The sequence below is a fragment of the Staurois parvus genome, unplaced genomic scaffold (assembly GCF_062004578.1).
Source record: "Staurois parvus isolate SC_StPar_1 unplaced genomic scaffold, SC_StPar_1.0 ptg000727l, whole genome shotgun sequence".
Taxonomy (NCBI): domain Eukaryota; kingdom Metazoa; phylum Chordata; class Amphibia; order Anura; family Ranidae; genus Staurois; species Staurois parvus.
In genome coordinates this window covers 1,014,306-1,041,712 of record NW_028318523.1, presented here as the reverse complement: position 1 = coordinate 1,041,712, position 27,407 = coordinate 1,014,306, and the positions used below count along the sequence as shown (strand labels likewise).

The window sequence follows — 27,407 nt, the reverse complement described above, 5'->3', positions numbered from 1 at the left end:
GGTCTTTGATCTCCTGCTGTTACGATGTTAAAAATTAGGAGATCTCTTCAGCTTCATTCTTTAGGCTTGCCAGCCTGTCTTTTAAAGTCCCTCTGCAAAGGGGGGGGGGGGGGGGCGGCGGCTCTGAACACTGGCCACTACGCTGTTTTGGGAGGGGTCAGTCGGGAGAACTCTGAATTAGAACCAACATCTGTCATAATCCATGACATGAAACATAGGGGAAAAAACCTGACTTGAGGAATGTTCATTTCATTCTGTCATCTTTAACTGTTAGGTTTTGTGAGGTTACAATCTCTTTCAATCCTGGGGAGAAACTGCCTTATCTGTTTTATGATGGGTGAGCCTACGCAAGTTCTGGGGTCAGGCTGGCCTTATCAGGACTTTAGGTGAGGAAGGCTACACTTTCGCAGACTGCCTGGCACCGGACTAAGGATGCCTTAACCTGGGTTTACCCACACCATCTGTCAGGATATAAGGTTTGCCTCTCAGTAAGGGAGGGGGTAGGGAATGCAGGATGGAGGAATACTTCTAAATAAAAAAAAGGGGAACTCCGCGTCCCACTCTGATGAGCAAGTTTGCTACAATAGGCAATGTAGAGAAATTAACAAAGGCATTGAAATATTAAATTTTTTCCCATTTTTCTGCTGCAGCAAAAGTTTGGCAGCAGGGCCCTGTTGTAAACACACAGGAGTATCTAAGTCAGCAGGGGACCTTAAGTACTGCCCCTGACATCCCCAAAGGGCTGCACATAAATGTCAGTGAATATTCAGTGCAAAATAAAAACGAGAAGCGCACAAACCTTGCGCATTACCTCAGTAAACACAAATTTATTAATAAGAAAGGTACTCACAAACAGCGAATAAAATCAGGCATGTAAGTCCTCACAGGGACTTCAGAGATAGAGAGCCAGCGCGAGTCCCATCGTGGGGGTAAGCACTCAGTTCAGCTAACGCGTTTCGAAGGCCAAACCTTCTTCATCAGAGCTCAGGTTTGGCCTTCGAAATGCGTCAACTGAACTGAGTGCTTACCCCCACGATGGGACTTGCGCTGGCTCTCTATCTCTGAAGTCCCTGTGAGGACGTACATGCCTGATTTTATTCTCTGTTTGTGAGTACCTTTCTTATTAATAAATTTGTGTTTACTGAGGTAATGCGCAAGGTTTGTGCGCTTCTCGTTTTTATTTCGCTCTGTAGTGTTAGTCGGGCTTCCCCAGCCTTGTTTGGAGCCGCACAACCTTTGAAGCACTGGTGGTCGCTGTGTTTCCAGTTCTGGTTCCATCTATGTGCCACCCGCCTGGGTCCTAGAGCGCAGAAGAATTCGTGTTTTAGTGAATATTCAGTGTCAGAGACAGCAGGCACACAACTGGATATAGTAAAAGACTATGTCCACAATACAAGAGATTGCCAGAGACTGTGGAAATACTACAGGAGATTGCCAGAAACTAAGGACATGATACAAGAGATGGTCAGAGACTGCAGACATGATACAAGAAATAGTCAGAGACTGCAGACATGATGCAGAAGATGGTCAGAGACTGCAGACATGATACAGAAGATGGTCAGAGACTGCAGACATGATACAAGAGATGGCCAGAGACTGCAGGCATTATACAAGAGATGGTCAGAGACTAGAGGCATGAAACAAGAGATGGTTGGAGACTGCAGACATGATACAAGAGATGGTCAGAAACTACAGGCATGATACAAGGGATATTCGGAGACTACAGGCATGATACAAGAGATGGTCAGAGACTACAGGCATGATACAAGGGATAGTGGGCAGCACAGTGGCTAAATGGTTAGCACTTCTGCCTGGCAGTACTAGGGTCGTTGGTTCGAATCCCAGCCATGGCACCACCTGCCTGGAGTTTGCATGTTCTCCCTGTGCCTGCGTGGGTTTCCTCCGGGTACTCCGGTTTCCTCCCACACTCCAAAGACATGCTGGTAGGTTAATTGGCTCCTGTCTAAATTGCCCTAATATGTGTATGTATGAATGTAAGTTAGGGACCTTAGATTGTACACCCCTTGAGGGTTAGGGACTGACGTGAATGTACAATATATATGTGTAAAGCACTGCGTGAATTGACGGCGCTATATAAGTACCTGAAATAAACAAATAAATAAATATTCAGACTACAGGCATGATACACGAGATGGTCGGAGATTGCAGACATGATACAAAAGATGGTCAGAGACTACAGGCATGATACAAGAGATGGTCAGAGACTACAGGCATGATACACGGGATTTTCGGACACTACAGGCATGGATACAAGAGATGGTCAGAAACTACAGGCATGATACAAGGGATATTCAGAGACTGCAGACATGATACTAGAGATGGTCAGAGACTACAGGCATGTTACAAGAGATATTCGGAGACTGTTGACATAATAAAAAAGGTAGTCAGAGAGTGCAGACATGATACAAGAAATGGTCAGAGACTGCAGACATGATACAGCAGATGGTCAGAGACTGCAGACATGATACAAGAGATGGTCAGAGACTACAGGCATGATACAAGAGATGGTCAGAGACTACAGACATGATACAAGCGATATTCGAAGACTACAGACATGATCCAAGAGATGGTCGGAGACTACAGACATGTTACAAGAGATGGTTGGATACTGTGGACATGTTAAAAAAAAAGGAAGTCAGAGACTGCAAACATGATGCAGAAGACTGTACATGCTATAGAGGTTGTTGGAGACTTGGGACAGGTTTCATGAGATGGTCATGGACTGGAGACTTATTACATTAGACTGCTAGAAATCATTGCTCTAACAGGGCAATAGAGAAACACAGGGGTTCTGGGCGCTGCACAGAAAGTGGCAAAGGACCGTGTACACCCCCCCCCCCCCCCGGGCAGCAGGTTGGGCACCAGGGATCTAAGTTGTCACAAACCATTTGAAACTTTAGAGTCTTTGTTGTGATCTTTGAGGATGTTTAGGAATGAATTATTTCATATGGGATGGCTTGTTTTACAGCTCATTTACTACCGGTTAGGAACGTGTAAATAATTTATAGATGATTTCTGGACATACAGAAAATATTGTGACACTTATGTAAGGGTGCTTCTTACCTTTTTAAGAATTGCTTTTTGTTTTCATACGTAATTAACCAAGCACTGAGAAATCAGTCCCCTTATCTTCCATGTAGTAATGCAGGCCATAGACGGGGAGAAAACCGGCTGAACTGTCGGCCAAAAAAAAAATCGGCCGTTTTTCAGATCGTTAGTTGGGTAATCAGTCGGCCGGTTTTCGTGATTTTGACACTTTTTTTTTATCGGTCATGTTGGGAAAAAAATCAGCCAATTTTGTCATTCAGCCGATTTTCGCGGCAATGATGGACAAATCGGCTGATCTTTTTACCGATTTTAAAAAATGCGCATGAGCAGTGACTGGCAAGAAGTAGGAAAAGCAGAAAAAAAGAAATAGAATATGAATAAGAAGAAGAAACAGGGGGAGAAATAGAATATGAATAAGAAGAAGAAAAAGAATATGACTAAGAAGAAGAAAAAAAAAGAATTTCAGTCCGATATTATATTTGACTTTTAAAAGTATAGCAACATTGTATCTATTTGTATCCGAATAGAAACATCTGTATCCGAAATGGATACAAAAATATACGTTGCAACTTTTTCTTCTTATTATTCATATTCTATTTCTTCTTCTTCTTCATATTCTATTTTTTCTTTTCTTCTTCTTATTCATATTCTATTTCTTCTTATTCATATTCTATTTCTTCTTTTCTTATTCATATTCTATTTCTTCTGTCAAATATAATAGTGGAGCTCTCTGCAGGGACACCGCTATTATATTTGCTGGCCGTAGACGGGACGAAAATCAGCCGACTTTTTTTTTACCAATGGTGGTAATGTTGGCTGACTGAACGACTGATTTTTCAGTTTTTCTAAAAAAAAAACGTCCGGTGTTCTCCCCGTCTATAGCCTGCATAAGTCTGGTAGCCACCCTTGCTGGTATTCCCCGGCCACTGATCCTGTAGTCATTAATTCGGAAATACATGACCACTCGCTGTAGGGGGCAGACCCAGGAGCCTCAGACTGTAAGGCTTCATGGACATGTCTGTACAGGGACCGTACGTCCGTGTGGGTGGTGTATGCGACCCCCCCCCCCCGTGCATAACTGCATACAACTGCATCTTCTAATTCATCTCTATGAGTGTCTGTACATGGCATCTGTGGATCACTGAAGAGCGATCACGCAGGCTGTGCATGAAGCCTTATTGCAGAAATTGATTCACAGGCCAGGAGACTCCCAGTCTGTCATGCCCATCGACTTCTACATGAATGCCAATTGTGTACATGCTGAGAACTGTAGTCTGAAAGAGCGGCAGCCAACACAAATAGGGCGTGACATCACCACTTCTGATATCCGTCCTCACAGTGCCCAGACATAGCAGCAAAAAAAGATGGAGGATTTAATATCATTGTGCTGCTTCTCACTCTCTCACTCTGAGCTCTGCTGCACAAAGGATTGTAGGAGCTGATACTGGCTCAAATTCAGGTACTTACTGTGCACTGCTCACATTTTAAAAAAAGCATATAATAAATATATAGCTGCATTCATTTTTGTCGTTTGTAAAACAAATAAATGAGAAAATGGTGCACAGTGAAGATACAGCACATCCAAATACATCCACATAAATAATGGTGAAGGGCAAACAAGTTAGGCTCCATGTACACGGGGCGTTTGGAAAACTCTTCTGAACGATGGAGACTGACTGCTGGAAAACGTATGTTAAAAACGTCAGTTTAGCCGCGTTTGCATACCGCGTTTATGAGCGTTTGTGTTTAGAAGCGTTTTTTAAAGATAACCTCAGGAGACCTTCCCAAATGCCAAGAATGCACTGAAAAACAGTAAATAATTAACTATTTCAGACATTTTGAGAGGAATAGAGAGAGCAGAAGCAGAGAGAGCAGTATGTGTTGAGATGACCTGTCTGCTCTGGTTGTATTTACTATGGATCCCATCTTGAGTATAATGCGGCACGTTCTACCATTTGTTCCTTCACACGAAACCTGGAACTGACTGCGCTGGTGTACCGGGTCCATTTGAATACGTGGAAAACGCTTTGCATGCATTTCTGATGATGAAAAAAGGCTCTGGACAGCATCTGGACACGGAACAGTTAAAAAACACTTCTAAACGCAAACGCTTATAAACGCGGTTAGCCGCATTTACACGCGTTTACAAGCGTTTGGCATTTGAAACGCTGATAAAATCTACTCCGGAACGCAAGTTTGGTGCATTAAAAAAAAAACGACAGTAAACTCACCTGCCTGTAACCGACTGTAAATGATGATGTGTACATGGACACATAGGAAAACATTAGGGAGAGTTCAGGGGCTGCTGGAAAAAAACGCTGAACAGTCCCTGAACGTCAGTTTATCAGCTGCAGTGTACATGAGCCCTTAAAGGGCAAGGATTGCTGAAATGCTAAAACAGCATTATAGCGAATTACCATTTTTCTTTTATAATGAAAAAGAAAATTACATATATGCTACACTTAGTTTGGCGTCCTCTGTTGTTTTCTTATTTGTGCTTTTTTATCTGCGTTTTGGATATTTTACAAATCCTTTGATTCATAAGTCTGGTCTAATGTGAAAGCTAGTAAAAATTCAGCATCTAAATGTAATTTTGTTTCTTTTCCTAAAGCAGAACTAAAATGTATCTGAGCACCACAAACCAAAAAACACTACTGAATTCATTATTAATATTCAAAGCAAACTTCCCCATCCATTCATGTTTCCAAGATTTATTTGTTGAGAAATCACTTTGAAGAGCATTTCTTGCTGCAGCCATCATAAGTAAGGGAGATTATTCATGTAGCATTTACTTCCTGCAATCCATCTGCCCTTAGCTCAGGCATGCAGGCAGGAGGGTGTGCTTAACTGAGAAAGCCCCTCCTACCATCCTTCCATGAAGACTCCTGGGATTTGACATCATTGTGGCCTAGGCCAGAATCCAGGAAGCAACTGAAGAAATGTAAAAAAAAAAAAAAAAACATAAAACAAGTCAATATAATATTTATTTATTTCAGATACTTATATAGCGCCGTCAATTTACGCAGCGCTTTACATATATATTGTACATTCACATCAGTCCCTAACCCTCAAGGGGCATACAATCTAAAGTCCCTAACTCACATTCATACATACACATACTAGGACAATTTAGACAGGATCTGGAGTGTGGGAGGAAACAGGAGTACCCAGAGGAAACCCACGCAGGCACAGGGGGAACATGCAAACTCCAGGCAGGTGGTGCCGTGGTTGGGATTCGAACCAACGATCCTAGTACTGCCAGGCATAAGTGCTAACCATTTAGCCACAGTGCTGCCCATGCCTTCCTATCTATTTACTAATGCTAGCAGTATAAGGAATCACATAGTTGATTGAGAAGGTTTAGTTACCCTTTACATTCTGATCAGTAAAGGGAGATGAATAAACACAATGCTAGAGATCATTGGTTTGATGGCTGTGCAATGATTTTCAATTAGAACTCCGGAAAATGAAGTCAGTTCAGTTCACAGGAAGCTGGGGATTCTTCTTTTTCTATTAAAAGTATATTTGTCCAGGGATTTCCCGCATTAATTTGCTGGCAGTTGTAGGTCTGTGTACACAGTACTGTGTGTTGAGACAGAAGAGGGTGGCAGGAGTAACTAAAGCAGCTGGGTGGGGGGGTCAGCTCATTCACCTTCATTGTACCCATAGATGCGATGTAATGATATTTCCACAGTGGGAAGATTTTATTAAAGGAAATCTATATTCCCAACATACCAGGGGCGGACTGACCATTTGGAAACTCGGGCACTCGGTCAGTAGGGGGCCCCATGAGATTATTATTATTATTATTACTACGAGTTTATATAGCGCCAAAGGGTTTGCTCAGCGCTGTACAATAGGGGGGACAATACATGGCACAGTACAACAACAACAAACAACGTACGAGGGGTAAGAGGGCCCTACTCTTACGAGCCCTGGTACCTTTTTTCATAGGCTTTTTTGAATTTGGGCAAGGACACAGGGGCCCCATGATCCCCTATTGCCCGGGGGCCCCATGAGTTGTCAGTCCGCCCCTGCAACATACACTTTCATTTTATAACCATTTGGTACCAATCCATTTTTTTTTCAGCTGGCAATCCTTTTTCATCGAAAAGCAATCCTAGAGGTTGATTAGCCGGTGGATTGCTTTTGCAGATGGCAGAAGGGGACGCATCCCCTCCCCCCTTCTGCTGGCCACCGGCACTTCTCTGGGCTCTCCCATGCGAATGGGGAGCCCAGTATGCGATCCGGCAGTGCTGCCGGATTATCATAAAACTGGCTGGGGACCAAGAGGTCCTCAGCCGTCTCTATTGTCTAGAAGACTGGAAGCGACATCATGACATCACTTCTGGTTTTGGCAGAAGCTCATGCTTTCAAGCGCAGCGGAGAGATCTGGGGTCTTCCAGACCCCAGATGCCTCCATAAAGAGGACCTGTCATCCCTTATTTCTATCACAAGGGATGGTTACATTTGTGTTAAAAAAAATTAAATAGACATTGTAAAAATAAATAAATAATAATTTAACCACTTGTCGACCACAGATAGCCACTGCGGCCGGCCAGTTCTGGGAGGATGTCATAGGATGTCCTTCCAGAACACGCCCCCAGCGATCTCCGTGATAGCTGTGTCCTACGGACACAGCTTATCACGTGATGTGCTAAAAGGCCAAGCACAGTGGCCTTTTACCATGTGATCAGCCGTGTCCAATGACACAGCAGATCACCAGTAAATGCATTTGCCAATTATCGGCTGCACTTTCCTCACGCTGTCACAGCATGAGGAAGGTACTGGCGATAACCGGCAATTGTCAGAGGAGGGATCGGCACTGATGGTCAGTGCCCTGATGATAAGTGCCCAGCAGTGCCACCCACCAGTGCCACCCACCAGTGCCGCCCACCTGTGCCCATCAGTGCTGCCCAGCAGTGCCGCCAGTCAGTGCCCAGCAGTGCCGCCAGTCAGTGCCTTCAGTTAGTCCCACCTATCAGTGCCACCTTTCAGTGCCCATCATTGTTGCATATCAGTGCCAGCTCCTCTGTGCCACCTCATCAGTGCTGCCTATCAGTGCCCATCAGTGCAGCCTCATCAATGCACATCAGTGAAGGAGAAAAATTACCTGTTTGCAAACTTTTATAATAGAAACAAAGAAAAAAAATTTTTTTTCAACATGTTTGCCCCTTTTTTTGCTTATAGCACAAAAAAGAAAACACCCAACAGCGATTAAATACCCCCCCCCCCAAAAAAAAATAGCTCTATTTGTGTAAAAAAAATGATAAAAATTTCATATGGGTACCGTGTTGCATGACCGCGCAATTGTCACTCAAAGTGAGACAGCACTGAAAGCTTAAAATTGGCCTGGACAGGAAGGGGGTATAAGTGCCTGGTAGGCAAGTGGTTAGAAAAATGTTTTAAAGCACTCCGTCCCTCTGGGCTCATGTGCAGAAGTGAACGCATACGTAGGTCGTGCACGCATGTAAACAGTGTTAGCACCACACCTGTGAGGTATCACCACGTACATTATAGCAGGAACAATAATTCTAGCTCTAGACCTTCTCTGTATCTCTAAACTAGTAACTGGTAACCTGTAAAACATTTTTAAAGTTTCGCCCATGGAGGTTTTTAAGTATCGTTGTTTGTCGCCATTCCACGGGCATATGCAGTTTTAAAGTGTGACATGTTCGGTATCTATTTACTCGGCATAACATCATCTTTTATATTTTGTCAAACAATAGAGTATTATATTGTGTTTGTGTGCACTAAAATTCATTTGAATTCATTTTTGTCCAAAAAAATTTGTGTTTGAAAAACGCTGCACAAATATCAGATGACCTAAAAAAAAATTGCAACAATCAACATTTTTATTCTCCAGGGGTCTCTGGACATATATATATATAAATTATCTGGGGGTCCTAAGTAATTTTCAAGCAAAAAAAAAAGATGTTTTTTACATGTGTGTGAGAAGTATAGGAATTGGCCTGGGGGTTAAGTGGTTCAAGTTTTCCGGTTAAACATACTGGTGGGTTAATTGGTTTGTGGGAATTGTTCAGTATTCTATTTACAAATCTGGAAAAGATGGTGGCAGTATAAAACCAAACTAATACACACAGATCTATATATGAATATCTGTAGAAATAATGATTAATGGCTCCCCTGAGTCAGAATCCTAATCCTCTCTTCACCTTTCCTCCTCCAGTATTCCTATGCTGTGTCAGTGCTGAGAGAGTGCAGCAAGCTGCGTCCCACAGACCCAACTGTTCTGCTCCTCGCTGCCAAGGTCTGCATTGGGCCACTTCACTGGGTAAGTCCTCCGAAGGAAGGAGTCTTACATAATGCATTAGGCACCGTGGTGTGCTACCATGGCGTTTAAAAATAGGTACGGCGTGTACATCTGGAGAGGGAGTTTGCTGGAGCCGCATTTATTAGAGGCAGAACATTTTAAGGATTAATGTAGAAAAACAAAATAACAGCTAGGCCAGCACGGGAGATGTGTTCTGCTTTGCTGACTGCAAAAATAAGGATCTTGTGACTCCAGCAGCACGAGACTTTCACCGGGAAGCCTTCCATGGCATCATGACGTTAGCCAGCGCTGGCTGTGTCCTTAGCCACTTGCCGTCCGCCTGCTGTTTATAAACGGCAGGACGGTGGCACTCCAGGGGCGGGTTGCCGTTCATAAACGGCACCCGCCATTTCTAGCTGTGCGCGCTCCCTGGGAGCATGCAGCACCGCGATCCGGTGCCCGCTGTGTCCTCCAGACACAGTGAAACACCAATCGTCGGACGGGACCTCTGTACGAGGTCCCGATCATGTGATCACTGATTGGCCAATCAGTGATCACATGCAAAGTAGTAAGCAAGATGTCACTTGTGTCTACACCCACTTTCAGCCCTTTATACCAGCTGCAGCTGGTGCATTAACCACTTCCCGTCCGGCCCATGTAAATAAACGGCTGGACGGTGGCAGTGCAGGGTCGGGTGGCCATTTATAAACGACCTCCCCGCACTCTGCTTGTGCGCGCTCCCTCCGGACACAGTGGAATACCGATCGTCGGACGGGACCACTGTATGAGGTCCCGAACATGTGATCACTGATTGGCCAATCAGTAATCACATGCAAAGTAGTAAGCAAGATGTCACTTGTGACATCATTGCTTACTAAGTGTGAAATCTGTGAATGATCACAGAGGTCACATGGTACAAGGCTATTCACAACAGCCTTGTACCATGTGACAAGCTGTGACCAATCACAGCTCACTCAGTAGTTCTCAATGGCTGCAAGAATGCAGACAGAGAGAAAGAGAAATGATTGCTTTTACATCCTATATGGGTGTAAAAGCAATCACTGTAAAAAAAAAAAAACCTTCATCACCCCCCACAAGTAGTACAGTGTCACCATGGTGACACTGTACTGCTAGGGTGACAGTATGTAAAAAAAAACAAAAACATAAATAATAATATAAAGAAATAAAATAAAAATGTTTAAAAATTATAGTTTTTGGTTATAAACTAATTTGTCTTATTTTATTTTTTTTCTAAAAAGATAACGGAATACATTTTGGCCAAGATTTATGATGAAAGATTATTTATTTGCAAAATATTATAAGAAAAACACTTTTTTCATAATTTTTGGACTTTTTCATTTACATAGCAAAAAAAATAAAAATCCCAGTGGTGAATAAATACCACCAAAATAAAGCTTTATCTGTCTCAAAAAAATGGTAAAAAATTCATATGGGTACAGTATTGCATGACCGCGCAATTGTCATTCAAAGTGTGATAGCACTGAAAGCTGAAAATTGGCCTGGACAGGAAGGGGGTAAAAGTGTCCGGACTGGAAGTGGTTAAAGGGTATTTCCACTTTTGCAGTCCATTTTGAGAACCCCAGTCTATATGATTCTTACCTTTCTAATTGTTTCTTTGGAGCAGGTTTATACATAGACGTCTATACGCAGTGTGTAATGTTCAGAACAGCTTGCATTATATAATTAAAGTGTTTGTAAACCTCTGAAATGAAAAATGAACAAAGCACATCCCTCTGTAGTATGTACTAGCCTCAATCCAAATGTGTGATTCCTATCATATCTCTTCTCCCTCTGCTACCTGTATGAGTCAGTTCTGACAGTCTTAAGCTGGCCATGCACGTGTAGATTTTCGGACGAGAATATGTGTAAGAAAAGTTGTACGAAAATTCTTTGAACATTCGATGGATGGACGAATGTCATTTGAAAAATGTATTTTGCTTTTAACATTCGAATTCAAAATGAATGTAATTTCTGAACGATAGCCACATTCACTGGTTGAAAATTCTATTTGATTGAGAAAAGTTTTCCTTCCCGCCCCTTCAAATTTTACCGTCACTGCTGTTGAAAATGATCGATTTGACCCCACTAACAATTAGACAATCGAATATTCTTGAAACGAAAATTCCCATACAAAAATCTGTACGTGTATGGCCTAGGAAAGTTTTCCTTCCTGCCCCTTCAAATTTTCCCATCACTGCTGTCGAAAATGAACATCGATTTGACCCCACTAACAATTAGAAAATCGAATATTCTTGAAACGAAAATTCCCAAACGAAAATATATATGTGTATGGCCAGCTTAACTGGACAGCAAGCAATCCCAGAAGACAGGGTTCCCCCTCATCCCCCCATACACAGCAGGTGATTGACAGCTCAGCTGTGCATGTTTCCATATGAGATCTGTAGAGGGGAGTGTGTCAGTTCCCTCTACTAAGGTCTCAGACCATACTGAACTGATGTCAGATCCACACCCCCTGCCTTCTGGAGCATAGAAAAAGCCTTTGATGTATGTGTTTTAGAAGGCTGTAGAGGATAAATGGCTGCAGATAAACAGCTACAACTTATGTAGGAGGATTTGTTTCATCTCTGTGTATCACTTGAGGCCGGTCACTTCACTGGGTACATGTAAGAGTCTACACCCACTTCCAGCCCTTTATACCAGCTGCACCTGGTGCATTAACCACTTCCCGTCCGGCCCATGTATATAAATGGCCGGACGGTGGCAGTGCAGGGTCGGGTGGCCGTTTATAAACGGCCTCCCCGCACTTGCTTCCTCTGGACACAGTGGAATACCGATCGTCGGACGGGACCTCTGAGCGAGGTCCCGATCATGTGATCACTGATTGGCCAATCAGTGATCACATGCAGAGTAGTAAGCAAGATGTCACTTCCTGAGATCATTGCTTACTACGTGTGAAATCTGTGAAGGATCACAGAGGTCACATGGTACAATGTTATTCACAACAGCCTTGTACCATGTGCAAGCTGTGACCAATCACAGCTCACACAGTAGTTCTCAATGGCTGCAAGAATGCAGCTAGAGAGAAGGAAAAATTATTGCTTTTACAGCCTTTATGGGTGTAAAAGCAATCAGTGTAAAAAAAATAAAAAATCTTCATCACCCCCCACAAGTAGTACAGTGTCACCACGGTGACGCTGTACTGCTAGGGTGACTGTATGTAAAAAAAAAAAAAAAAAACATAAATAATAACAAAAAAATTTAAAAAAAGTAAAAAAAAAGTTATGATTTTTGGTTATAAACTAATTTTGGGTTATTTTTTTTTTTTTTACTAAAAAGATAACGGAACAAATTTTGGCCAAGATTTATGATGAATTACTATTTATTTGCAAAATTTTATAAGAAAAACACTTTTTTTTTTAAATTATTGGACATTTTCATTTACATAGCAAAAAAAATAAAAATCCCAGTGGTGAATAAATACCACCAAAATAAAGCTTTATCTGTCTCCAAAAATTGCTAAAAAATTCATATGGGTACAGTGTTGCATGACCGCGCAATTGTCATTCAAAGTGGTATAGCACTGAAAGCTGAAAATTGGCCTGGACAGGAAGGGGGTAAAAGTGTCCAGACTGGAAGTGGTTAAGTGGGCTCTGCGCCCAATGTGGAGAAGCTACGGATCTTTCTGGACTGTGATTGGCAGCACAGTTGTGACATCATCAGGAGCTGGTAGGACAGTGATGGGTCACTGATGGAGTGTGCCTTAAATCTAGATACCAAGGTGTTAATGTCCTCCTGACCTGCCGCCACATATATGCATATAGCGTTCATAAAACAATTAACGGAAAGATTGCAGGACAGTTTTTTATTTAAAGGTGCGTTAACATGCAATGTATCACCCAAGCCGTGAGATCTGTAATCCTTCTGTAGGACAGACAGTGTGTCTATCTAATAAATATACCTTTTGTGATAAACCACATAAGTTCCCAAAGACAATATGAAAATTAAATCAAATAAATCAAATAAACCATAAAGTGTCCAATTCAATTTCAGTCTCAAATGTGTCCAATAAAGCCCAAAATCCAAATTTTCCACTTCAATCCAGTAAGAAGGAATATAATCCTAATTATTCCACGAAAACCTCAAGAAAAAGAATATAATCTATAGTGAATTACCTTTAAACATATACATAACACTCCAATCCGTGCAAAACACAAACCACTCTTAAATGTGCAAAAAAAAAAATATAATATATAAATATATATAAACCAAAACGTGAGCACTCCGTGATCACTCCAATATTGTGTGCACTCCGTGATCACTCCAATATTGTGTGCACTCCGTGATCACTCCAATATAGTGTGCACTCCGTGATCACTCCAATATTGTGTGCACTCCGTGATCACTCCAATATAGTGTGCACTCCGTGATCACTCCAATATTGTGTGCACTCCGTGATCACTCCAATATTGTGTGCACTCTGTGATCACTCCAATATTGTGTGCACTCCGTGATCACTCCAATATTGTGTGCACTCCGTGATCACTCCAATATTGTGTGCACTCCGTGATCACTCCAATATTGTGTGCACTCCGTGATCACTCCAATATAGTGTGCACTCTGTGATCACTCCAATATTGTGTGCACTCCGTGATCACTCCAATATAGTGTGCACTCCGTGATCACTCCAATATTGTGTGCACTCCGTGATCACTCCAATATAGTGTGCACTCCGTGATCACTCCAATATTGTGTGCACTCCGTGATCACTCCAATATAGTGTGCACTCCGTGATCTCTCCAATATTGTGTGCACTCTGTGATCCAGCCAACAGTGATACCAACTACTATTCCCCTCTGGGAGTATTCATATGCATAGGCTATATTATGGAATCAGACTCTTCCCATTCCTCCGCTTCAGGGATACTCCTCCAAAGTCCTCATAAAAGTAAGAAGACTCTTAGACAGATCTCAAAAGTGTAGGGACAAATTTATTCATAACTTACATTTAAAATAAGGAACTTCCAGCTCACACCATAGCTTTCTCAATGGCTCTGTAATGACTCTGCAAACATTTGGCTGAAAACCATGTGTAGACAACCAACAAAATGGCCGTGGCAACACTAAAGGTGCGTTAACGTGCAATATATCACCCAAGCCGTGAGATCTGTAATCCTGTAGGACAGACAGTGTGTCTATCTAGCACAGTATAGCCAGGGTTAATTATGGTAGACACAACCTCGCTGCCCCCTCCGTACCATATCATAAAAGGGAAGGCTAAGTAGGATTTTACAGCAAGTAGAAAGGTAAGCAGCAGCATTTGAGTTTTTATAAAGGTATGCTATGTTAATGGGGACATATAACAAATAGAAAGTAGATGTGATCCCAGTTTGGCTGCAGAAGTGGAAATACGCTTTAAGCTGCAGACAAGTGGGCAGTGTCTGTCTCTGGCTGGCCTTCTCAATGTATGAAGCAGCCTGAAGAAGACAGGACCTGTTAGTCTGCAGTCTACAGATACAGCCAGCGGCAGTCAGCCCTGGTGCACACTGATGCGGTATGGAATTTGCAGCGTTTTCAGTGCGAATTCCGCATCAGAATTGCACCTCGTTGATGCGAACCGCTGTGGGTGTGCATGTTAAGTTAACACCCCGAAAAGCGGTCCACAAAACGTGGTGCGGTGTGCAGAATCGGATTGCATAGGTGTGAATACCCATGCGATTCGATTCTAGGGCGAGTGTACAATCCAAACGCACAAGTTCCTGCACTAAAAATGGCTGTGTGTATAAATGGGTGCTGCAGGGACCGTCGGCTGGAACCGAACAGAATCAGCAAGGGAGAATGTCACCAGCACACCGAGGAAAACCAATATGGGTCCAAAGGATTTAATGAACCTACCTGATGAAGGGGTCCTCCCAACGATCACATAGTTACAGCAAGGTAATGTTTAAGTCTCGCAGGACCATTTGTCACATGCCTGATGAAGGGGTCCTACGGTACTCCGAAACGTTGCCTTGCTGATCACTATGTGATCGTTCATTAAAAGTTTTGGACCCATATTGGTGATCCTTGGTGTGCTGGTGACATTCTCCCTTGCCGATTCTAGTGTGGACCCAAAAAAGGGTCCTGCACCTTTATGGTGCGGGTGCGGTGCAATTAGATCCATACAAAATGTATGGCACCAATCGCACCGCACAGAAATTGCATGTGATTTGCACAGGAATGCGGTGCGGTTCCTGTGCGAATCACATGCGATATACCGCACCGCACAGATGTGAACCCGGGCGTATAGGAGAGTCGGAGTGGAAGGCGCTAGACACTGCACACAGTCCATGCACTGCATAGGTGCTGTTGCTTATTGTTAACAAGGCAGCACCAGTGATTTTTGCAAAATTACCTTTACAAAAATTTTGCCAACGCAGAAACTAGCAATCTCACTCATTGAGCTGCTTAAAGCAGAAGACCAGTCAAAAAATACCAAGATAAATTGAATAGCCCATTCAAAGTTCAAATAACAAAATGGGCTTTTGCTGCAATATACAGCTTTAATCCAGAGAGTTCCCCCGCAGTACTTATTTTCTGCCAACAGATGTCCTCGGTCTGATAGTCATAGCTCATCTCTTTGCCACTCTGCTTTCTCCTCCTATCAGCAAGCTTCTTGTCTGCACATGAACTGATTGGCTTCTTGTACTGCTTCTTCCTCTCACACTCCTGCTCTGCTGTACAGGGACTGCAAGAGGCTGGTTCCAGGTCACATTCAGGTACTTACAGTGCTTGCCTAATAAAAAATACTTAGTGTGTAAGTGATTACAGTGCTGCATTCATTTGTGTCTGTTTTATCTGCCTAGAGTTCAGCTTTAAAGCCCAATTGAACCTAGTTTAAATCAGCTAAATACATTACAGTTTGCTTTCTTTCTAAAGCAGCCACAGCCTATATAGAAAAGCATGTGTTCCGCCAGCAGGATTCACAGTCTTTGTTCTCAGACCTCAGAAGAGAGACTGCTGCTTCCACACAGAAAGCAAGGATCCCACTCTACAGCTGCTGGCAGGGGACAGTTTTTTTTCTACTTAGGCTGTGGCTGCTTTAGAAACAAAATACATTTTAGGACATTGAACATCTTTTTATTTTGCGGCACATTAGAATCTATTTTGCTGACTTTAAGTGAAGTTTTAAATGGGCTTTAAAGTAGAATTCCAGCCTCTACCTAATTAGTCCTAAAACTCTCCCCTCCCCCCTAGTAACACATATCCAGACTAAACTGTGTAAAGAAAAAAAAAAAGAGGAATTTAGTTGCCTATTTTCAGCCTACTCTGATCTGGTCATGTGATCCTCCGTGGAAGCCAGCGGCAGCTGCATGGGAGAGGAGAGAGTGCCGACAATGGCTGGGAATTCTGAGAGTGGTGACATCACCCATAGGCTCCCATGACCCAACCATTGTCGGCGCTCCCACTTCCCCCATGCAGCCACCACGGTTTGACACAGGGGAACTGGATCACGTGCCTGGACCGGAGCTAGCTGAAAAGTGGTAAGTATATGTATCTTTCTTAGTCTAGGTTCACACCTAAGCGTTTTGCGGTGCGTTTTGCATTTTGCAGAAACGCACTAAATTCCATTTATCGTGATTTCCTATGGGAGACGTTCACATCTCAGCGTTTTCACCTAGTGCGTTTTTTGGAAAGGGTCAGGGACTTTTTTAACCACTTGCCGTCTGGTCGCTGTATATAAACGGCCGGACGGTGGCAGTCGAGGGGCGGGTTGTCATCCATTTTGGACTGTGCCAGAGAGAAGGAGAAATGATTGCTTTTACAGCCATTATGGGTGTAAAAGCAATCAGTGTAAAAAAAAAAAAAATCTTCATCACCCCCACAAGTAGTACCCCACAAGTAGTACAGTGTCACCACGGTGACACTGTACTGCTAGGGTGACAGTATGTAAAAAAAAAAAAAAACATAAATAAAAAATTAAATAAATAAATAAAGTAAAAAAAAATTTTAAGAATTATAATTTTTGATTATAAACTAATTTTGGGTTTTTTTGTTTTTACTAAAAAGATAACTAAATAAATGTTGGCCAAGATTTATGATGAAATATTTATTTGCAAAATTTTATAAGAAAAACACTTTTTTTCAAAATATTTGGACTTTTTCATTTATATAGCAAAAAAAATAAAAATCCCAGTGGTGAATAAATACCACCAAAATAAAGCTTTATCTGTCTAAAAAAAATGCTAAAAAATTCATATGGGTACAGTGTTGCATGACCGCGCAATTGTCATTCAAAGTGAATGCTAAAAATTGGCCTGGACAGGAAGGGGGTAAAAGTGTCCGGACTGGAAGTGGTAAATGCAAAACATTGCGTTTTGGTTCAATGGACTTCAATGGAGATGCTGCAGAAATGCATGTGTCGCGTTTTTGATGCATATTGCTTCTTAATCTGCCCAACAACAAGTTGGGAAAAAAAGCAAAACGCGTCAAAAACGCATGTCCAAAAATGCACCGCAAAAAGCACTGCAGAAACGGATCAATCACTAACTGCATAGGTGTGAACCTCGCCTTACACAGGTTTGGCAGCATAGGTGTTAGGAGGGGGAGGGGCATTTAGAAGACAAGTTAGGTTTGGGATCTTTTTTATTTAAGGATGTTTTTTTGTGTGTATTTAGGGTAGTTTAATAAATTTTATTTGGAGTTCTTTGCATTTGTTTCTTGGGTATTTTATTGCTATTTATATACCATTGTGTTCAATTTTTTGTGGAATCCATGATAGCTATGCCACTCCATGCTTGCCTCTTTCCCTGCACCTCCAGCTCCAACAGCTCAGCTGTTCCTATGGCCAAGTGGAAGTGATCGGGCCGGGCACACTTATGCCATCACTGATGTTAAACCAGCTTTACTATATTCAGTAGAGGATCCACAACATAGAGTCTCGCCTGTTCACACCCACTCCAACGCGTTTCGCCCCACGAAAGCCTTAATCATAGTCTCCATCTCATCAGTGTAATTCCAGCCAAAGGGCCGTTCACCTTGTTTGCTACGTTAGTGCAAGTACGTTACCACAGCGCACAGCTTTATGTATATTATATTATGTATATTGCAGAACCATCCATTCACTGTACAGTAAATGAGTTCAATGTACTAAAACACACATTCTGGGTATTTTGGTGCTCTGTGGTGTAAACAGGGGCGGACTGACAACTCATGGGGCCCCTGGGCAATAGTGGATCATGGGGCCCCTGTGTCCTTGCCCAAACCCAAAAAAGCCTATGAAAAAGGTACCAAGGGCATCTCATGGGGCCCCCTACTGACCCCGGGCCGTGCCCGAGTTTCCAAATGGTCAGTCCGCCCCTGGGTGTAAATAAGGGTCATGTACAATTTTCTGTCCATTGCAGTGTTGACAGCTCCTTTCATGGGCTGCATTAACGCAGAGCATGTTCAAGCAATACTTAACACGCATTAATGATTGCAAAACCTGGAATCCAGCTTCAATGACAACTTCACTAAAACTTCATTTGAAACATCTGGAACAGAAAATGTCTTTTTCAAATGCCGCTTTGTGCACTAACATACCTTCTTAGAATGGGGTTTATTTACTAAAGCTGGAGCGTGCAAAATCAGGCTCACCTCTGCATAGAAACCAATCAGCTTCCAGGATTTATTGCCAAAGCTTAGTCGAACAAGCTGAAGTTAGAAGCCAATTGGTTTCTATGCAGAAGTGAGCCTGATTTTACACTCTCCAGCTTTAGTAAAAAAATAACCCAAACTACCTGGGCAGTATGGCCACCTGCTGACTTGGCATAATCCACAGCCTGCTTAACTCTTCAATAAGGGCTCATGTACACTGCAGCTGATAAACTCACGTTTAGGAGCTGTTCAGTGTTTTTTTCAGCAGCCCCTAAACTCACCCTAATGTTTTCCTATGTGTCCATGTACACATCATCGTTTACAGGCATTTGAGTTTACAGTCGTTTTTTTGAACGCAGAAACCTTGCATTCAGCAGTCGATTTTATCAGCGTTTCAAATGCAAAATGCTTGTAAACGCGGCAAATAATTGGAAATTTTTTTTCTAACTCATGAAAAATGCATGTAAAGCGTTTTCAAGGTACTCAAATGGACAAAACACTGAATACAGGATGTTCCTACCAAGCTTGTCACACATTGGAATGACCAATTCACACCTCAGCTTTGGACCTCAGACCTCTCCCAGCTTTGGAAACAAAAGATATGTTAATGAGCATTCACATGTCAAATTTCTCATGAAGACCCCCTGCCAGGTGGCCTTAATGACTCCCTCCACCAGACACCTTTCCCACCCTTGGAAACAAAAGAAATGTTAATGATCAACTCACACCTAAGCTAATTTCAACACATACTGCTCTTTCTGCTTCTACTCTTTGTATTTCTCTGGAACAGTCTGAAATAGTTAATAATTTACCACTTTTCAGTGCATTCTGGGCATTTGGGAGGTTCTCCTGTACTTATCTTTAAAAAACGCTTCTAAACGCAAACTCGCATAAACGCGTTATGCAAACGCGGCTAAACAGACGTTTTTTAACCTACATTTTCCAGCAGTCAGTTTCCATCGTTCAGAAGTGTCCCGTGTACATGGGGTCTAAGACACAAAAGTTGAATCTAACAGAATTTTACTCCAGTTAATTGCTGTATAAGAGGATGTTTTTTCTGTCTTTTGAAGTGTAAGAAGACAATGACTTTCTTGAGCTGCCTCTGCAAAGTACCAAACTGACTGAGATAACATGGAAAAAACAGTAAGGTTTTAGCAAGAACTGAACTAACTAGCACTAAACAGAAAGAGAGGACAGAGAGAGATACCAAATCACTCTCAATTAAATTCAATAAAACACAGAATAAATACATATAAATGGGACAGAACTGACATTTACAGATGAAATAGTTGCGAGGTTTTTATTGATTTGTTTCATAAAAGCAAACTCTTATCTTAAGGGATAGAAAGAGGAAGAAAATTCCTGATGAACAGCCACCATACCCAGAATATTAAGTGAACATAGGAGAAAGAGCCCCCCAACTTACATGAGACTTTTAAGGCATACATACATAAACTTACAATTATATGAAATCTTTATTTTCCATCACATTTTCAAACATATAAAAGGTATAGAATGACAAACTATTTTCCAAAAATCATAATGTATCATAACATCACCATCAAAAGATATTGTTTGGTTACAGAAATGGACGTATAAAGAAATCTGAGACGTTTCTGAGTAATTCTACTCCTTCCTCAGGGAAAGACTCTGCACAAAGGTGATATAGTCTGAGATTAGAAATACATTTGTTTAGCACATACAATATATGTCCATATAGGATGTTTGCATAGTTCCAAGTATATAGTACACTCACAACATAGAGGAGTAAAAAGACAAATAGATCAATCTCCAAACAATATCTTTTGATGGTGATGTTAAGATACATTATGATTTTTGGAAAATAGTTTGTCATTCTATACCTTTTATATGTGTGAAAATTTGATGGAAAATCAAGATTTCATATATTATTTAAGTTTATGTATTTATGCCTTAAAAGTCCCATGTAATTTGGGGGGTCTTTCTCCTGAGTAACTACCGGAAGTGTAAAACCGCTACACCGGAAACGTGTGAAGCGAGGTGATATCATTTTCCAACTATGACGTCACTGGAGCTTCTCCCATCTTTGTAGCCCTGGGGATTCCTGTGCCAGTTCCTTTGGAGGCTTACTTCGATCGCTATTGCTCTGACCTGCTGAATCACTTCTCACCTCATGAGGGCGTAGGATCTCCATCCTTCCCAGCCACATACCTGACCAGACTTAAGTGGAGAGAGGATCTTCAGGATATATATACACATATGCGCATTACCTATGCGCGTTCTGGTTAGGGCGAAATTTTACCATTTACACTGGGAAACAAGGAGCACTGTTTTTTACTGGACTGTGTTTATCATTACCATTTTTCATTTTTATGAGCGCTGCATTTTTTATATTGAAACATGTTTTTGTTGGACTTCAATGTTTTTTTCTTTTGATCACTTTTTCTAATTTTCTGATGATTACTGATCATTTGTAACTGATTAGCGCTGCAATTTTTGACTTACCCTTTGGGGGTATGCCCACCAAGACAGGTGAAGTTTGGTTCCTTCCAAGGGAACCTGCAGCATGGATATGGTAAGACAGGCTCTCCCTGTATGGTGTCCTGTTTTTTACATGTGGGCTGCTAGTGTAGTTATCTGGGTGCCAAAGGAATGGACCATGTACCCACACTTCCAAGAACCCTTTTTGAGGTATGCCCACCATGACCCATGATGTTTGGTCCCGTTCAAGAGAACCTACCTTGTGGATAAGGTAAAAAAGGGTCTGCCTGTAGTATATATGTGACCTGTGTTTTACATGTGAGCTGTTAGTGTCGTTAGCTGGGTCCAGGGCAGTGGTCTTTTCCTATGGCACCCAAGCCCTGAAGACCCCACAGGTGATGTTTGGTTCATGCAAGGGAACCTGTAGTGTGGATAAGGTAAAAAAGGGTAATATGACTGTGTGTTTTTTTTTTCACATGTGTGCTGTTGGTGTAGTTAAGTATGGCCAGGGCAGTGGTCCATTCCTATGGCACCCAAACTGTGAAGACCCCTTCGGGGGTATGCCCACCATGATGGGTGATGGTCGGTCCCCTACGGGAACCTGCAGAGTGGATAAGGTAAGGCAGGGTCTCCCTGTATGGTGACTGTGACCTGTTTTTTACATGTGTGCTATTAGTGTAGTTACCCGGGTTCAGGGCCTATGGCACTCAGATCCTGAAGACCCATATGGGGGTATGTCCACTGAGTGGTGACGTTTGGTTCGCTCCAAAAAAAACTCCTGCAGCATGGGTAAGGTAAGGCAAGGTCTCCCTGTACTGCCATGCTTTTTTTTTTTTTTTTTACATGTCGGCTGGTTTTTATTTTTAGTGTGCTATCTGGAAGACATTTAGTGCTCACCTAGTTGTGAGGTTTGTATTTGATTTTTTTCATAAAAGCCAACTTTTAACATTTTTCCTTATTTCTAACCTATTGCAGCCTTCCTTAGACCTCCTTATCACATCCAGGACAATAATTCAGTTTTCTGTAAATTCGGCGGTTGTGAACAAGGCGGTAATCATGCTTCCAACCAGTAATGATGTTTACCTGCTGCTGAGCCATTAATCTGTAAATGTTTGATGCGCTTTAGCACAGTTTCTACATTTAGGACATGTCTGTGATAATAGGTAATAAATAATGTTTACGAAGTTAATTATTTTGCTGCCCCACTTCTTACTATCAAATTTGTCAGATAGGCAGAAGCAAGCTTTAACTAAACCTGCGGGACAACATATCTGCTGATAAATTGAACAGGTGCTGCACCCTCATGAGCGGCTGATCATTTTCTGTAAAGCTCACCATTCCAAGACTTTAATGAGAACAATTTTTGGTACCGGATTTGAACAGTATCGGAGTTTGCATAATAAGCAATCTGCACATAACAATGGATGGCATGTCCTAAAATCTGCCCACACTGTAAAGCGAGTGCAGATCCAGGCTTACCTGTATATAGGAACTGTTTTAAAGCTGAATTTTAGGTAATTTTTTTTTACTTTTTTTACATAGTTACATAGTTAGTCTGGCTGATAAAAGACAAAAGTCCATCCAGTTCAACCATTAAAAAAAAAAAGTTATAATCCTACACCCACAGTTGATCCAGAGGAAGGAAAAAAAACCCAGCAAAGCATGATCCAATTTGTTCCTACAGGAGAAAAAAATTCCTTCCTGATCCCCCGAGAGGCAATCAGATATTCCCTGGATCAACTTTACCTATAAATGTTAGTATCCAGTTATATTCTGTGTATCCAAGAAACAATCCAGGACTTGTTTAACTACCTCCCATCCGGCCGTTGTATATAAACGGCCAGACGGTGGCAGTGCAGGGTCGGGTGGCCGTTTATAAACGGTCTCCTCTCACCCTGCTTGTGTGCGCTCCCTGGGAGCGCGCAGCACCGCGATCCGGTGCCTGCTGTGTCCTCCGGACACAGTGAAACATCGATCGTTGGACTGGACCTCTGTGCAAGGTCCCGATCATGTGATCACTGATTGGCCAATCAGTGATCACATGCAGAGTAGTAAGCAAGATGTCACTTCTGACATAACTGTTTACTACGTGTGAAATCTGTGAATGATCACAGAGGTCACATGGTACAAGGCTATTCACAACAGCCTTGTACCTTGTGACAAGCTGTGACCAATCACAGATCACACAGTAGTTCTCAATGGCTGCAAGAATGCAGCCAGAGAGGAGAAATGATTGGTTTTGCAGCCTTTATGGGTATAAAAGCAATCAGTGTAAAGAAAAAAAAAATCTTCATCACCATGGTGACACTGTACTACTAGGGTGACAGTATGTAAAAAAAACAAAACAATAATATAAAAAAAATAAAAAAGAATGTAAAAAAAAGTTTAAAAAATATAATTTTTGGCTATAAACTAATTTGGGTTATTTTTTTTTTACTAAAACAATAATGGAATAAATTTTTAAGATTTATGATGAAATATTATTTATTTGCAAAATTTTATAAGAAAAACACTTTTTTAAAACTTTTTTGGACTTTTTCATTTACATAGCAAAACAAAAATGAAAATCCCAGTGGTGAATAAATACCACCAAATCAGATCAGATAACGCCCCAGTTATTATGAAAATGGAATGGGGGAGGAGGAAAATCGGAGGGCTGGGATGGAAATTGAATGAGACACTCTTAGTAGAAAAGGAAATAGCTCAGAAAATAGGGGAGGAGATCAAACGCTTTTTTAAGGAGAATGAGACAGGTGAGGTATCAACAGCCACAGTGTGGGAATCTCATAAGGCATATATAAGAGGAATATTAATAGCGATCGGGGCAAGAAAGAAAAAAGAAAGAAGAGAGAAAATGAGTGGGCTCTTAGAAGAAATAAGTAAATTAGAACAAATACATAAGAATAGAATAACAAAAGAAATAGAGCTGAAGTTAAAAAAAAAGAAAGAAGAATTGGAAGAAGTGATAGAAGAGGAGAGGAGAAAAGTATATAATAGAGTTTTGAGTGAGAGATATAGATGGGGAGAAAGACCTGGAAAGTATCTGATGAGAGCCCTGAGGAAAAAGAAAAATAGAAATTATATAGAAAAAATAAAAGATGTTAAAGGATATACAGTGAGATATTATAAAAAATTTAGTGAAATTTTAGTACCAAAACTTAGAAATTACATGAATGCACTAGGTGGAGAGATGGAAGTAAGAAGAGAATCATTACAAGCCCAAGTTGTGCTCATTCAAAAAGAGGGAAAAGATGCCTCACAGTGTTCGAGCTATACACCTATTTCATTATTAAACACCGACACTAAGTTATACGCAAAGGTCTTATCAAATAGATTGAAAGAGCTAATGCCTGAATGGATACATGAGGACCAGGTGGGCTTTGTCCCAGGGAGGGAGGGTAAAGACAATGGCTTATGATCACTGATGTTAATCCAAAAAAGTAAAAAGGGAAAAGAACCGGTGGTGCTACTCTCTATAGATGCTGAAAAAGCGTTTGACAGAGTGAACTGGAGATTCATGATGGATACTCTAGAAGCCTTGGGAATTGGGCCTAGGATGAGAGAGTGGATAGGAAAGTTGTACAGATACCCTTCTGTGGTTATTGGGGTAAATGGGGAGAGGTCAGAACCCATTGAGATGTCAAACGGAACAAGACAGGGATGCCCATTGTCCCCACTGTTGTATGTTATATCATTAGAACCATTGTTCTCAACAATAAGGCTGAATAGAGACGTAAAGGGAATCCAGATAGGGGACACAGAACATAAAGTTGCTGCTTTTGCAGGCGACTTGCTGTTCTACGTAGGAAATCCCAGGATAACACTTCCAAACTTAATGAAGTCATTAAAGGAATATGGAGAACAGTCAAACCTAAAGATTAATCCAACAAAAACGGAGATTCTAAATATAAATATCTTAAAAAATGAAAAAGAAAAGATACAAAAGGAATTTCCCTTTAAATGGAAAGACAGAGATATAACATACCTAGGAGTAAAACTTACAGCCTCATATAAACATCTATATAAATTAAACTATATTTCATTGATTAACGAGATTAGAGAGGAGTTAAAAATATTGGAGGGAGGAACCCCGACATGGATAGGCCGTATTAATCTGGTAAAAATGGTAATAGTACCAAAAATTATATATAGATATCAAATGATCCCAATTAAACTCCCAGAGATCTTTTTTAAAATAATTAAGAAATTGATAACAAAATACATATGGAGGAATAAAAAACCAAGAATGTCATACGAGCTGTTGAGTAGGAGGAATGAAAGAGGTGGTTTAGGGCTCCCAGACTTTAAAAGATATTACAAAGCTGTAATATTGGCAAGAACCATAGATTGGATAAATAATTATAAAAAAAGCTGGGTGAGAATAGAGAATGAACTCAGTGGAACAGACCTGGGTAGGGTGATATGGGTGCCAACACAGTATAGGGGTTTAAATGATAATGTAAATACATACACTTTGAATGTTTTAAAAATTTGGGATAATTTACACAAAAATATGAAATGGACTTTTAATTCAACACTGATTCCACTAAAAAACACGGAGTTTTTTCCCCCAGGCAGAGAAGAAATAGGAGGGAGGTGGTTTAAAAAGGACAAGGTGCAATTAAGAGATATTTTGGTGGGGGGTGAAATAGCATCATTTGGGGAACTGAAAAAAAAAGAGGGAGAGATCTTCACTAAATTAGATGAATGGCGGTATTTTCAATTGAGGTGTTTTGTTGGAAGTTTGCCAAAACCTTTAAGGACAAGAGACAATTGGAACTTGTTTGAAAAGGTATTGGGAACACAAGGTAATGGGAAACATGGGATTGCTAAAGTTTATAAAATACTCACTGAATTAGATACAAACACAAAGCCAACATATATAACAAAATGGGAAATGGATATGGGAGTTGTGATAGATGAGGAAAAGCAGAGGAGAATGTATAGATTAACTCATGAGAATGTTTCTATGAGAGAAGTAGAGATGAACTACAAGTGTTTGACAAGATGGCACATTACACCAAATGTAGAAAATAAGATGTGTGGAGAGAATTCACCACTGTGTTGGAGGGGATGCGGAGAAATAGGCACAATATACCATATATGGTGGGGATGCCCAAAAATCCAGATATTCTGGAAGACAATAATCCACTTGATAGGTAAGTTAACAGAAATAGACATAGGTCTAGATCCAGAAGTATGTATTTTGCATAACATGGACATAACAGTAAATAAATATAAAAAATCAGGGATATGGTACTATATAAATGCTGCAAAAGCTCTGATACCCAAGTTCTGGCGGCGAATAGACATACCGAAGGAAGAGGACTGGATTGAAAGAGTTGAGTAGATCAAAAAGATGGAAAGGCTGTGTCATATCCAAGAAGATAGGATGGAGGCTTATTATGGGAAATGGGAGAACTGGGAAAAAGCTAGATTATATATGAAGTATAGGAAAGAATAAAGAAAACAACAGAAAAACTTCACTTGCTGATATAAGAAGACGCAGAGAAAAGGAAGGATAGGCAGAGGTGATTAGGGCGGGGGGCGGAGGTGGGAGGGAAATGTTGCATAGAGTAAATAAAGTAGAAATGTTGGATATTATAATACTATAAAATATATTTTTATATATATATAAATTGTGATGATGAAATGTATTTAAAAATGAAAATTAATAAATATTTAAATTATAAAAAAAAAAAAAGAAAAACACTTTTTTAAAACTTTTTTGTACTTTTTCATTTACATAGCAAAACAAAAATGAAAATCCCAACGGTGAATAAATACCACCAAAATAAAGCTTTATCTGTCTCAAGAAAAATGCAAAAAAATTCATATGGGTACAGTGTTGCATGACCGCGCAATTGTCATTCAAAGTGTGATAGCGCTGAAAGCTGAAAATTGGCCTGGACAGGAAGGGGGTAAAAGTGTCCGGACTGGAAGTGGTTAAAGCAATCCACTGAGCTGGCCAGAACCAACTCTTGATGGAGTCTATTCCACTGATTTGGGTA

The 27,407-nt window shown here is 41.1% G+C and overlaps 1 protein-coding gene across 1 annotated transcript in view; it reads left to right on the top strand.

The window, feature by feature from the left end:
- TTC7A (tetratricopeptide repeat domain 7A) overlaps positions 1 to 27,407 on the top strand; it is a 592,416-nt gene that overhangs the window by 216,856 nt on the left and 348,153 nt on the right. Inside the window, exon 11 of the mRNA XM_089653910.1 lies at positions 9,260 to 9,364. Coding sequence (XP_089510036.1) covers positions 9,260 to 9,364 — 105 coding nt within the window. The remainder of the gene's footprint in view (positions 1 to 9,259; positions 9,365 to 27,407) is intronic.